Source organism: Polypterus senegalus, chromosome 10 (genome assembly GCF_016835505.1).
Source record: "Polypterus senegalus isolate Bchr_013 chromosome 10, ASM1683550v1, whole genome shotgun sequence".
NCBI lineage: Eukaryota > Metazoa > Chordata > Cladistia > Polypteriformes > Polypteridae > Polypterus > Polypterus senegalus.
This window is the reverse complement of record NC_053163.1, coordinates 8,335,792-8,349,423: the sequence shown is the minus strand read 5'-3', so window position 1 is coordinate 8,349,423 and position 13,632 is coordinate 8,335,792. Positions and strand designations below refer to the sequence as shown.

General features: G+C 39.4%; 1 protein-coding gene across 1 annotated transcript in view; it reads left to right on the top strand.

Moving 5' to 3' along the window:
• Positions 1-13,395, top strand: part of LOC120536364 (tapasin-related protein-like) — a 39,824-nt gene extending 26,429 nt beyond the window's left edge. The window contains exons 3-4 of the mRNA XM_039764689.1: positions 2,632-2,904; positions 13,253-13,395. Of these exons, the coding sequence (XP_039620623.1) occupies positions 2,632-2,904; positions 13,253-13,395 (416 nt within the window). The remainder of the gene's footprint in view (positions 1-2,631; positions 2,905-13,252) is intronic.
• Positions 13,396-13,632: the final 237 nt, after the last annotated feature.

The following is a 13,632-nucleotide window of genomic DNA, read 5'->3' as shown; positions in this document are numbered from 1 at the left end:
TTATTCAAGTTATGACGATGCACAAACTTTTTAGGCATAAACTGCACATTTTAACAGATAATGTCCTGCTGTGTATGTAACTCAAGTCCACGTGTATTGTGGACACTCTTGTGTTGTACAAGTAGCAGGTGTCTAATGTTGTAAATGAACTCTCACATATTAAATCACTAAACCTCCGCAGGTCTCTGGTTCAGACCTCTTGTTCTGAGTGGGCTTTAGGGCGCTGTGTCTACCCAGTCAGACTGCTAGGCTCATCCATTAACGAATGGGTTTTTGTGAGAAACAAATGAACTTTTTTATTTAATAAAATAATGCAAAGCATCCACTTCATAATTCACAAAGAATTAAATTAGCAATTTTTTTAAATTAATGTGGCCATTCCAGCAACCACAACTTTTTTTCTTACCCAGATTGTTTACTTACCACTGGAGGGCAACTCAGGTTTATTGTAGACAGGAGTTTGCACATACTGTACATTCAAAGTTGTTATTGCAGATCATTCATAATTGCACTGCAGACAGCATCACTTTTCATAAAAAAATGCATAAAATCAGTACTGTAATATTTGTTACAGACAAGATGGGAAAGGGTTTTGCCTCTTAGTCTGTTGTAGCAAACGAGCCCCACACTGATGGTGATTGCAGATGGAGTGCAGCTAACAAGAGGTTGGAGCAGAACTTGCACAAATATTATCTGCAAAGGATGTGCCAAGCAGAGTCTGACTAAACCACAAGTGCCAGTTTTGTTCACTGTGGAAGACATGGGCACAGACCATCTAAACAAGTTCTACTGAGGGAGCTCCACACTCAATGAGTTATCTCTGCATGGCTGCATGTTTGTACTTTCTGCACTCACCATGGTGTTTGTACTGTTTAAACTGTCTGGACATGTTTTGTTTGCTTGGTGGTTTGATGGTCTGTTCTGGTGTTGATGCGTAATTACTATAAAGTATCGCCTTGGAATAACTTAAATATGATTATAATTAATATCATATACAGTCACCAGCCGCTTTATTAGGTACACCTTGCTAGTAGCAGTTTGGACCCCCTGTTGTAATTCTATGTGCCATAGATATAACAAAATGCTGGGAAGATTTCTCAGATATTTTGGACTATATTGACGTGATAGCATCACGCAGTTGCAGCAGATTTGTCTGCTTTATATCCATGATGTGAATCTTCTGTTCCACCACATCCCCAAAGTGCTCTGTTGGATTGAAATCTGTTGACTGGAGGCAATTTGAATACAGTGAACTATTGTCATGTTGAAGAAACCAGTTTGAGATGATTTGTGCTTTGTGACAATGGTGTGTTATCCTGCTGGCAGTAGCCAGGACATGACAGGTAGACTGCAGTCATAAATGGATGGACATGGTCAGCTGCAATACCCGGGTTGGATATGGCATTTAAACGATGTTCAATTGGCCTAATGTGTGCCACGAAAATATCCCCATGCCATTACACCACCACCAACAACCTGAACTGTTGATACAAGACAGGATGGATCCCTGCTTTCATGTGTTTGATGCCAAATTCTAAACCTACCATCCCGAATTATGCAGCAGAAATCGAGACTTGTCAGACCAGACAACATTTTTCCAGTCTTGTATTGTCTAATTTCTGTCACACTGTGTGAATTGTAGCCTTAGTTGCCTGTTCTTAGCTGTAAGAGGTGGCACACAGTGCGGTCTCCTGCTGCTGTAGCCCATCTGCTTCAAGGTTCGACATATTGTGTTCAGAGCTGCTCTTCTGCATACCTCGGTGGTAACGAGTGCTTATTTGAATTCCTGTTGCCTTTTTATCTGCTTGAACAAGTCTGGCCATTCTACTTTGACCTCTGGCATCAACAAGGCCTTTTTGCCCAGAGAACTGGCACTAACTCGATGTTTTCCTTTTTTTTCTGGCCATTCTCTGTAAACCTTAGAGATGAGATGGTTGTGCGTGAAAATCCCAGCAGATCAGCAGTTTCTGAAATACTCAGACCAGCCTGTGTGACACCAACAACCATGCCACGTTCAAAGTCACTTAAATCACATTTCTAACTCATTCTTATGCTCTGTTTGAACTTCAGCAGGCCGTCTTGACAATGTCTACAGGCCTAAATGCATTGAGCTGCTGCCATGTGATTGGCTGATTAGATATTTGCATTAACAAACAGTTGAACAGGTGTACCTAATAAAGTGGCCAGTGAGGCTTAGAGCACCTGCTGTGGTGTTCACAGTGTTTAATGCATTTAATGTTTGGTTATGTTGCCATGCAGTTATTTGGTTAACTCTTGTAAGATTTCTGAGTAAATTATATATACTGTATATATTATTGATTTTAGTTTGTCCTCTGAAGCAGATGATATCAGCCCATAATGACAATGACTTATTGTTACAAACCTTCTGTTCAATGTAGTGCTTAATTGATCACAATATCAACACTGCTGTTATTTGTTTAATTAAACTTCTTTTGACATTAATATGTTATTAAAATAATTATCGTAACCAAGGCTTAATTAAAATATGTTTTTATATTGGAAATTTATATTGACATCCACAGACTTGCGAATGCACATCTTAATATTTATTTTGTGTGATGGGTCTGCTTAAGTGGATTTTTAAGTTTGTGGGTCTCTCATCTTTTACAGAGTTGCCGAAGGTGACAATCACTCCGGACACTTTGGTGAGAGACAAAGATCAGATAATTTCCTGCATAATAGACGGACATTTCCCAGAGGAAATCAGCATTACTTGGAAGAAGAACGGGGTGCCTCTGAGAAAAACTGCAGTGAAAGACGACGGTACATTCATAACAATAGAATCCCTCATTTTGAACCCTGTAGACGAGAATGATGAGTTCACATGTGAAGTGAAAGTGATGAATGAAACAATCAGCACGACCAAGAAATTCAAACTTACAGGTAAGGATACAATTCTGAATATCTTACCCTAGCAGGATGTCTATTTTAGTCTGTGGTGTTTTTCTTTACTGTACATAAAAACGTGGACACAGAATTGCCTAATATGTCAGCTTTAGTTTATTAGCAGGTTTTCAAGTTTTAATCACATCAATGGTCAACCTCATTTTAATAACTTTACAATTGTAACCACCACACATTTTTTCAGTACTATAAGTGTTGAAGATACAGCAAGTAGTGCTGGAATCCTTTTGTTTTCTGCAATGGGCCATCAGCTCAGCATCCTGCTAATGTATCCCTGCTGTTCAAACCTACAGATAGCCTAATATAAGTTTGTGTCAATTTTAAAATAAATAATTTCTTGGTACACAGTATATATTGCTTCCATTTAATTTCACTTTAATTGTTACCATGTGTTTTGAATTAAAAGGGTTACTTTTCTGCTTCGCTCCACGCTGTCAATGCAACACGGCCGCAGAGAGCTTAAACAAATTGGCACATCCACATAAAAAACGACAAGGGGTGAGCGAGCTTTCTTGAAGACTTTTACTGGACGTACCTCGTTGTAAACTGAAATATATACAAAAGAAACATACAGGCATTTACAGGTGTACAATCAAAGACAATAAAGAATGATTTACAAAGCAGTACGTAGCAGACAGTATACATTAAACAATGAAGCTTTAAAAGACACTTACAAGGCGAGTGATTTCCACGATTGGATCAAGACAAAGAGAAGTGTGTAGACAGAGGTTCAAATTGCTGCGTACCACAACTAACCAGACCCAGGGGTTTATATACCCTAAAGATACGTTTTGTACGTAACCGAAACAAGAGATAAAGGGGTGCCTACGTGAGACACATGGGGTATATTGTATTCAAATGTTTATTATGGAACCTACGTGCTTTACGTGAGTTTCATAGACTTTTATAGCACCACTGTGAGTGTGGGACGTGACTGACTGGTGTGTTAATAAATGACATGATGAAGGGGGAGTACAGTTCAACAAATAATAGCTGACAGCTAACAAGATGTGGGATAGAACAGTTACGATGCCACGGGGCATAAAACTTCTTTGCCATTTATTATTGTTTATTAGTGAAAAGCAACAAATTTCAATCAGCAGGACACATATAGTAACCATTGAAGTAGAAACTACCTTTTTGTAGATATAGTTTAACAATTTGCAATCACACTTTCATTTTTTTTTTAAGGTTTAGTAATTGTAAAAAACATTTTGGGAATTTTTTTTTATGAGAAACAGTTTATCCACAACCCTATAAGATGCCCACACAGACCACTGAATGAGGCCAGACAGATAAGGCGAGCCCCAGGGCAGAAAATTAATAAGAAAAGAGGAGAACTTCAGATTAAAATTACTGACACGATTTGGATTCCTCGCCAACCAGCTTCAAACCAAGTGCATAGCAGCTTGCCACTTTTCAATATTGGAGTCAGATGATCCATTGATCTACGCTGTCATAAGTTCATGTAAATTAAAGATGGAGGACTCCCAGATGTTTACGGAAAGCAAATCAGAAAATATCCAGCAAGAGGCTTAACAGAGATGGTACCCAGACTGGATAGAAATCAAGTTCAGAGAAGTGACAGTTGGATACATTCGAACAAAAAAGCATACACTGGAGGGCAGTCTTAAACATATGAAGTGCCAGGGGCATTTAAAGGACACAGGTGGCAGATGGGTTCACCAGCCAAATGGATAGCAGTGAGGTACAAGTGATGTACAAATTTAAATTGTTTATGGCTAATAGTTGGGTTCTTGGAGCATGTTGAAATATTGTTAAGGATAGCTTTCATGAGGCCATGAATGAAGAAAGGAGGTTGTGCTGCCAAACTGACAGTAAAGGTGTATCCAGCAGGGGCACACACTTCCTGCGAATGTGTTTGTTAGAGATTGCAGTTTTTATTAAACCATAAGTGTATATCTGGTGTGTATATAATATACACTGCTCAAGAAAATGAAGGGAGCACTTAATCATTCCAGTCAGTCAGTTAAACTCCAAGGATATCAATCTGTCCAGTTGGGATGCAAAAGTGCAAATAAAAGTGACAACAAGTGACCTGTAGAAGCAACAGAAAGATAGCCCTCAAAGGGGAATGTTTATTCAGGTGGTGGCCACAGACAATCGCTCTCTCCTTATCCTTTGTGACTAATTCTTCTCATGTCTTGGATTTTGCTAAGGTCCTTATCACTGCTGGTATCATAAAGGCAGCACCTGCAGCCAATTCAGATTGCACTGGTAGTCCAGCTCCTCCAGGATAGCACATCCATACATGCTGTTGCAGTAAGGTTTGCTGTGTCTCCCAACATAGTCTCAAGAGCATGGAGGAGATACCAGGAGATAAGCCATTACACAAGGAGAGCTGTAGGCTTCAGCTAAGCAGCAGGACTGGTGTCTACTCCTATTATTTGAGGAGGAACTGGAGCAGCACTGCCAGAGCATACAAAATGACCTCCAGCTGGCTACTGGTGTGCATGTCTCTGACCAAATTTTCAGAAACGGACCCTATGTGGGTGATGCCATGGTGAATGTTATGCAGCCTGCAACATCATCCAGCATGACTGGTTTGGCGGTGGTTCATTGGTGGTCTGGTGACGCATATCCTTGGATGGTCTCACTGACCTACACGTACAAGACATCAGAACCCTGATTGCTGTTAGGTACCAGGTTGAATTCCTCAGAGCCACTGTCAGATCTTATGCTGGTTCAGTGGGCCCTGGGTTCCTCCTGGTTCCTGCCTTGTGTGGTCAGAGTGTGTAGCAGTTTTTGGATGATGAAGGTGTTAATGCCATTGCACGTTTCACAGACCTGAATCCAATTGAGATCATCTGGGACGTTATTTATCGGTGCTTCTGATGCCGCCAAGTAGCTCCACAGACTTTCCAGGAGCTCACTGATGTCCTAATCCAGACGTGGGAGAAGATTCCTCCGGACCCCATCTGCTGTCTCATCAGGAGCATGCCCAGACATTGTTAGGAATACCTACGGGCATGTGGGGGCCACACACACTACTGAATCACATTACGAGTTGCTGTGATGATGTGAAGTGAAAGTTTTCTCTCTGCTATAAAAAAAAAATCCTGGAAAGGAAAAGCAGTGCGACGAGATGTGATCTTCTCAGAAGACACTTAAAAGACCCGCGAGATGCAAACAATATCAAAAAAGAGGGTATAGCCAGTAAAACAATCAGTCGTGTAAAGGCATGTAGCACACACAGAACCTTCGCTCTCAGCACATATAAAGCGTATAAGGACAATACGTTCTGATGAAACGTCAACAACTAAGCAAAGTAGAAAGAGCAGCGCGGAAAAAAGACACCCTAAAGCGTTGGAGAGAATAAAAGGCAGATCAGAGATTATGAAAGCATTGGAATTTGAAAGGCTCAAACAAACGATGGCGCGATACACATGCAGAGAAATGTAAAAAATATGAAAGCAGTAAAATTCAAAAGTATTGTAGTGTCCCAGCCAGGTTGAAGCTTTTTTTGTTTTAAGTGACTGTTAGGTCCGATTGAGGGAGGGCAGAGTACAGCATGGAACACTGATAGCTGGGTATTGATTGATGTGGTAAAGGGTGGGGAGGGAGGTGAGACCTGGGGGATGAGGGGTTGGAGAGGGTGCTAGAAAGTTGTGTTTGGGATTACGAAGTCGGCGATTGTTCACGATTGTGACACTTTATTACGTCAGTCGCTACAGTATCAAAAAAAAAGATAGTAAACATCGCATTAGCGCAAACAAATGGTGATTAATCATCAGAACCAGGTGTCATTGAAAAAAGAGCAGGACAAAGCGAGGTCAGAAATAAAAGGCAAAGAGCAGAAAACAAAGTCTTTTCGCCTTCGCATCATTCAATGCACAAAAAGTAGATTTATACAATAATGGACCATACGCTATGAGTATATATTTATGATCATGGAGAAGCGATCACAACGCGAGCAGCAGAGACACAAAGTGGCAAAAAGCACAGCGGCAGTACAGGCTTTAAAATGATTGATGGGCAGTGCGACAGTAATGCGAGCAGCGTTATCCGTCCAGCAAGAAAGAGATTTAACCATGCCCGGGGCCGGAAATAAAGGACAAGTATTGTTTTTACAACGTCACACGAGACAAGGCAATGAGCCATCATTTAAAACAAGTCCACGGACATCTAACCTAGCAGTTGTTGGATTGCTTTTGGCAGACATGCATAATGTGCTCCCAGCTCTTAAAACAGCGGCATGTGACAAGCAGAACAGGCAGCTCAACAGCAGCAGAAAGACAGCAGATGATCCGACGGCATCTCCTTAGCGTGCGTTCAGCCCCCCCTTCAAAATGCGAGCAGCCTTATACGTCCTGTGAGAAAGAGATATAACCACGCCCGGGGCCGGAAATAAAGGACAAGTATTGTTTTTACAAAAGTTTTTCAAGTAAAAGTGAAAATAATGAATATGTAACAATTCCCATGAAAATAACAATCTCTTTAAATTGTATATCCGGTAAATCAAACATGGGGGAGGGCGAGCAAAGCCCCCTAGTCTTATAATTAACAATGAAAACCAAAGCCTAGTGACCTGAAAACTGTGAAAGTAAACATAAGAATAAGCATGGTGAATTGGCTGATGCTGTGTATTGCCAGAGACAATGTTGCGGCAGATTCTAGCAAGGAGAGAAAAAAATGCCAAAACGATAACCCGCGACCAGTGAAGATAACAGAACTGCTTGCTCAGTATATTGTTTGTGATGACCAATCGCTGTTGGTTGTTGACAACGTGAGATTTCAGCCCGTCCTGAATGCGTTAGAACTCAAGTACAAAAATTCCAAGTCTTGCCCACAACACAGGTATACCGATGTATTTGTTTTCTGACAGAACGCAGTGGAATAGAAATCTATGCTGTGCTTCATTATTGTTTCTTAATGTGAAATATTATTCATGTGGAGTTTTTCCATTTACTGTAACACTGCAAACAAGCACCGAACATAAAACTTACATGTTGGTTTTATTGGTTTTGTGTGTCTGTGTCAATATCGATAACTTTGAATTCAAATTAATTAATTCACTGGAGAAATGTTATGTTTGCTTTTGACTAAGAAAGACCTCATGCTGTATTTCTATCCCAATTTATTATTTTAATGTTCCATATCGTACTCCTTATTAAAAACTTGTTCAATGGAATATCTCATTCTCGCTCAGATTGACGGGTAGATATTCTTTTGAAATTGCATGTGTTAGCAATAGATTTTCACAAATTTGCATCCTGAACATGACTATGTGTAAATAAATTTAAAAAATTCATTATTAATTACTACTCTAGTGTTGCTAATTAAAAGAAATCTTTAATTTTGGAGCAATCTCTTTAATTTCATAAAATATCTTTAGATATCAAACATTGTATGTTTAATGGACATAAAACTGGTATGCGTAAAATCAAAAATAAATGTTTCCTGTTGTATACATAAGGATTGGTTCTTTTCAAGGAGGTCAAAGAGATGGTGTTGCTGGAACTGCAGAAACTGTGTAGCCTTTGAGACAGCTGGACAGGGTTAGGCGCCACCACCTGCCAAAAGTCAGTGGAAGGACCAGCTGAGTAGTTGTTTGAAGTGTCTGTTTAATGGGATTGTAGATGAACATGCAGCGTCATCAGTGTGCTGTGTTCAAATAGGCTGCTGCCATACAGCTGGAAACATACCTGGGAGAGAGCACAGTTTGTCATTCAAATAAACCACTTCAGTCCTGGTCAGTTAGTAAAGTGCGGTTCCTCACTTTGTCTGACATGTCAAGGAAATACCTTTTAGCTCCATGCAGTAGTAAGGAGAGAGTGAAAAGTTATTTAGTGCACTGTTACATATTATTAATGAAACTGGAAACAAGCTTACACCTGAACAGAGAAGCTTCTGTTTATCAAAAGGAATCTGCTGCTTACTTTCCCAAAATAGTCGTAGAGTATCCAGCAGCAGGTGTTCCCCAATGATCTTTGACCAGTATAACTTTACACCACTGTGTTACCATTCCAGTAAGAGAAATTCCTGTGTTGTACTATTGCTTCACAGGCTGAAAGACTTGAAACAATTTTAGTTTAGTTTATATAAATTAATTGCATGTGATTTTTGACTTTTTTACTTTCTTGCATACGAAATGTAGAGAAAGTATAGTAATCATGAAAAAATTTGACCTTGAGATTTTGACGAATCTTGACATTTTAGACCTCCCTGAGTCCATAAATACTGTTTTTGGAATTTTGTGTGTGTGTATAAACAAGATAACTCAAAAACACAACAAGATAGATGGATGAAATTTGGCATGTGCTTGTTACACCAAAATTGTAGCTCTGTATTAACTTTTGGGCCAAATCCATCAACCGGAAGTGATACTTTACCTGAACACATACTCAATTTTTTTTATTTATTCATGGAGCTACAGAGTCCGATTTATTCAACTTTACTTTTATAATAATTATTCAATATATTATTAATTTTATTTGCTGTTGATGGTTCTTTAATGTACATAATATAAAAATATAATCATGGTCTTGCGGTTTACTCCTCAAATATCCGTCCCCGTATCTGGCTATACGAGAAAGTCGAGGGGAGATCACTCCTGATTTTTTGTTTTTTTCTGTAAAATTTGAGCCATTTTAAAAAAGGTGTTGTAATCTAAACTATGTAAGGTACACTACTTTGAGGTATTTATTTAATTTTAAATTATTTTATTCCAAGCTAGCAAAATACCCGTGCTTCGCAGCGGAGAAGTAGTGTGTTAAAGAAGTTATGAAAAAGAAAAGGAAACATTTTAAAAATAACGTAACATGATTGTCAATGTAATTGTTTTGTGAGTGTTATGAGTGTTGCTGTCATCAAGGATTTGATTATCATTATATCTTTCAATCAGGTTCGTATTTGGAGGATGTGTTGTGTTTAAGTTACATTCCATATTTGTCAACCGTTGTAAAGATAACAGGTTTCATTCATCGAAGTGTTCACTACCCAAATCGGTACTCGTCAATGTAAGATGTTTAACAGGCATTCCTGGTATTAAGTTTTGGATTTGCTTGCAAGTATTTAGCGACAGCATGTCTATTAACTTGTGGATTTTTCTGCGAGTATTTGGCGGCAGCGTCACGAAGTTGTTTTCATCTAGCTGTATCAGAAAATGTAGCACGACGTCTGACACGCCTCCTTTTTACTGTTTTCTCACAGCTTGGATCGCTGCTGTCATAATCGGTTTGAGTTTCATGGTTTTTTTCAATTACGTTAATATTTGCTGGACTTGTGTTGAAGTGACATTCGGCATCTGTCAAGCGTTGTAAGCATACAACCGGCTTCAGCGATAACCTCGCATCCAGCTTTTCAGAGTTGAAACATTCATAAACATCAAAGTGTCCACTACTCAAATCATCACCTGAGAATCTAAGATGTTTAAGAGGCATTGGTGATTCTCAAAAGGTGTAAAATATTTGGCCATTTCTGTACACTTGAAAGTGACATCCGAACTATTCAGCGGCAGCTATCAACTCACATGTAGAAGCACAGGTGAAGGGGTTAAGCATTTCACTCTTCTAGTGCTCCTGTGTAGTCTAATTATCTCCTGTACCGTCATCAGTCCACACCTTGAACCTGTCCCAGTCATTCAATACATACGACACAATGTTCCTCTGGATACCAAGATTGAGCCTGATATGTCAGTGCAATATGTAACACAGAGAATGGAAAAGCCAGGCGGCATCTCCGGGCATGGAAACCACTCGGTAAGTGACAGTTCTTTGATCGATGGTGATCACCATCGATAGACATCTCACCACCCAAATCGCTACTCGTGAATCTAAGATGTTTAACAGGCATTCCCGGTATCATCTTGTGGATTTGCCTGCGAATATTTAGCGGCAGCGTGTCTATGAACTTGTGGAATTCCCTGCGAATATTTAGCGACCGTGTCTGTATGAACTTGTGGATTAGCCCACGAGTATTTAGCGGCAGCGTCTCTATGAACTTGTGGATTTGCTTGCGATTATTTAGCGACAGTGTGTCTATTAACTTGTGGATTTTTCTGCGAGTATTTGGCGGAAGCGTCATGAAGTTGTTTCCGTCTAGCTGCATCAGAAAATGTACCACAACGTTTGACACGCCTTCTTTTTACTGTTTTCTCACAGCTTTGATTGCTGCTGACGGACAGCCTTATATAGGCAGGCAGGCAGTCAGTCAATTATGTGGGAGGCATGGGGATGGGTGACGCAATATAGGCAGGCAGCCAACTACGTGGGAGGTGTGGTGATGGGGGATGCAACTCCGCCTCACACGGTGACCGAGCTGCAGGCTATGAATGTACTGTATATATGCACGTAAGTAGGATTCATTTATGACTGTTACGCATAGAATTTCGAAACGAAACCTGCTTAACTTTTGTAAATAAGCTGTAAGGAATGAGCCTGCCAAATTTCAGTCTTCTATCTACACGGGAAGTTGGAGAATTAGTGATGAGTGAGTGAGTGAGTCAGTCAGTCAGGGCTTTGCCTTTTATTAGTATAGATTATGAGTATTATATGTGATGTTAATGGTGAAGTTGGCAGTTGATGGACATAAACAAATACTAATCTTTCACTTCAATGGTATCGGTACTGTCGAATACTAAAAAAAAAAGTATCGGTACTCATACTCGGTTTGAGAGAAATGTATAGTTGCTTTCCTAATGTATAATTTTATTTTTATTTTTATTTTCGCTGTATTTTCAAGAAAGCAGTTGTGGGCAAATCTGTGCATTTTCTGAGCGCTCTTAAAGAAGAGACGTATGTACAGTATTTAATTACTTTTTTATTAATGCCTTTTCAAATGGGTAATAGATATTTGTGAGGGAACATTATTTTGAGAGTAGTGCCCTTATGATTGTACTATTTCACAATCTGTTTCATTTTTGATAGTAACTGCTTTGAGAATGACTACATAGTGGTCTCTGGCACAACTTATTGTACGGTGTAGCTGTCATAGCTTCCATGCCTGCGCTTTATTAGTAAAAATATATTTCTGTAATGTTTGAGTGAGGGCTGCAATGGAAGAAGAAAGGTTCTGTAGAATGGCAACAATGAAACATCATGGGCATAGAAAAAGATGGGACAGGGCTCTGGAGAAGAAGTTGACCTGATTGGAGATATGGTGAGCTGAGCCCCAGTAGATTCAATTCCTCATCCAGGCAATGTATGGTGTGCACCCCGGTCCATCCTACATCTATATATGAGATAAAGTAGAAAAAGTAAAGTATACAAGCGTTTGCCCACTATGCTACAAATATGGACCCTTGAAGCATAATTTCAGTAATTGTGCGAAGGCACTTTGAGAGGGAAGATACTAGTGGTGCTATGATCAACATTTAAAAATGTGAGAAAGCCATCCGTGAGGAGGTTAAATGGACCAAACAGGTCTTTCCATTGGTAAACAGAAAATCAGCTTCATTAGAGCTGGTGAGCAGCTGAACCTCCTAGGCAAGAGATTTGTAGGAATCTCGTCCTGTGTAAGGGACTGGCAGTTGATAGTGGATCTGGAGAGACAGCTTGAAGTTCCACCAGTTTATTGGGTTAACTTCTGAAGACAACAAACAGATTGGAGTTGATGGTCTCATGGGAAATTGTATGGATGAGGCTTTTAAGAGAAAAATTCACCAAGTGCGTTTGGTCAGCTGGTCATCAACTGAAGACAAGGTGGTTGGAGAACAAGGTGTCTTCCAGTAGACATAAGATTCAGGGGCTTCACTGGCAGATCCTAGGACAGAGCTCTTAGGTCATGAGCATTGAGGGAGAGAGGAAGAAAAGAGCCATCACCAATGCCACGATTGAGACTGAGATGGCCTCTAGATGGCTGTGACTCAAGAGAGGAGAGCTATGAGTCTGAAATAGTCTGTTTGCTCTCCGGTCACAAGCAGAGGTCTGATCAGTCTCAGCTGGGTCACCTGGATGAAAGTGTATGATGCTGAAAGATGCAAAACACTTAAAGAAACCAGGAATATCACTAAAGAGGTCATTAGAAGCATCACAAGATGTATTTACTCAGTACACTAGTGATATTAAGTGGATTAGAATTGTAGTGAAAAAGTGTAATATGAAAAAATGTATTTGAATATAGAAATATGTGTATCAAACAGTTACTAATCACACTTGGGTATTGTAACAGACCAAACTGAAATATTCACTGTAAAAAATGTATAGAATAGTCAAAGAGCATAACATGTGACTACTTATGCTAATGATTTGCATTTAAATAGTTACCTTCAGGTAATAATTATGAGTCAAATTCTGCTGTCTGGAAATTGGTGTGGTGTTGTATTTTTATTCCACTATTGTAATTCAGTCTTTCTCTTTTTGCACAGGTAACTCCCTCAGCTTGGCTGGAATTGGAAACATAGTTTTATCAATTATACTGATACTGATACTGATACTGATAGCTTTGTACATATTGTATCACAGAGAAAAGCTTTGTATGAAAGGTATGTGTTTATGTCCTGATTTATAGTCCGAAATCTTCTGTGTGAATGTTTAATTTGTCCTTTATGTCATTTTCACACTTTTATTTATGAACAACTGTTTTTTTAGATATTTTGAGAGACATTGTTCTTTTAACTTATTTATACTAATTTTCATAAATTACAACAGTTTTTCACATTTCTAAAATATGGTTCTTGCTTAACTGTACTGATGTTTATAGGCTCAGATTAAAACCAAATAGATTATGTGGTGATGCGGGAGCCAA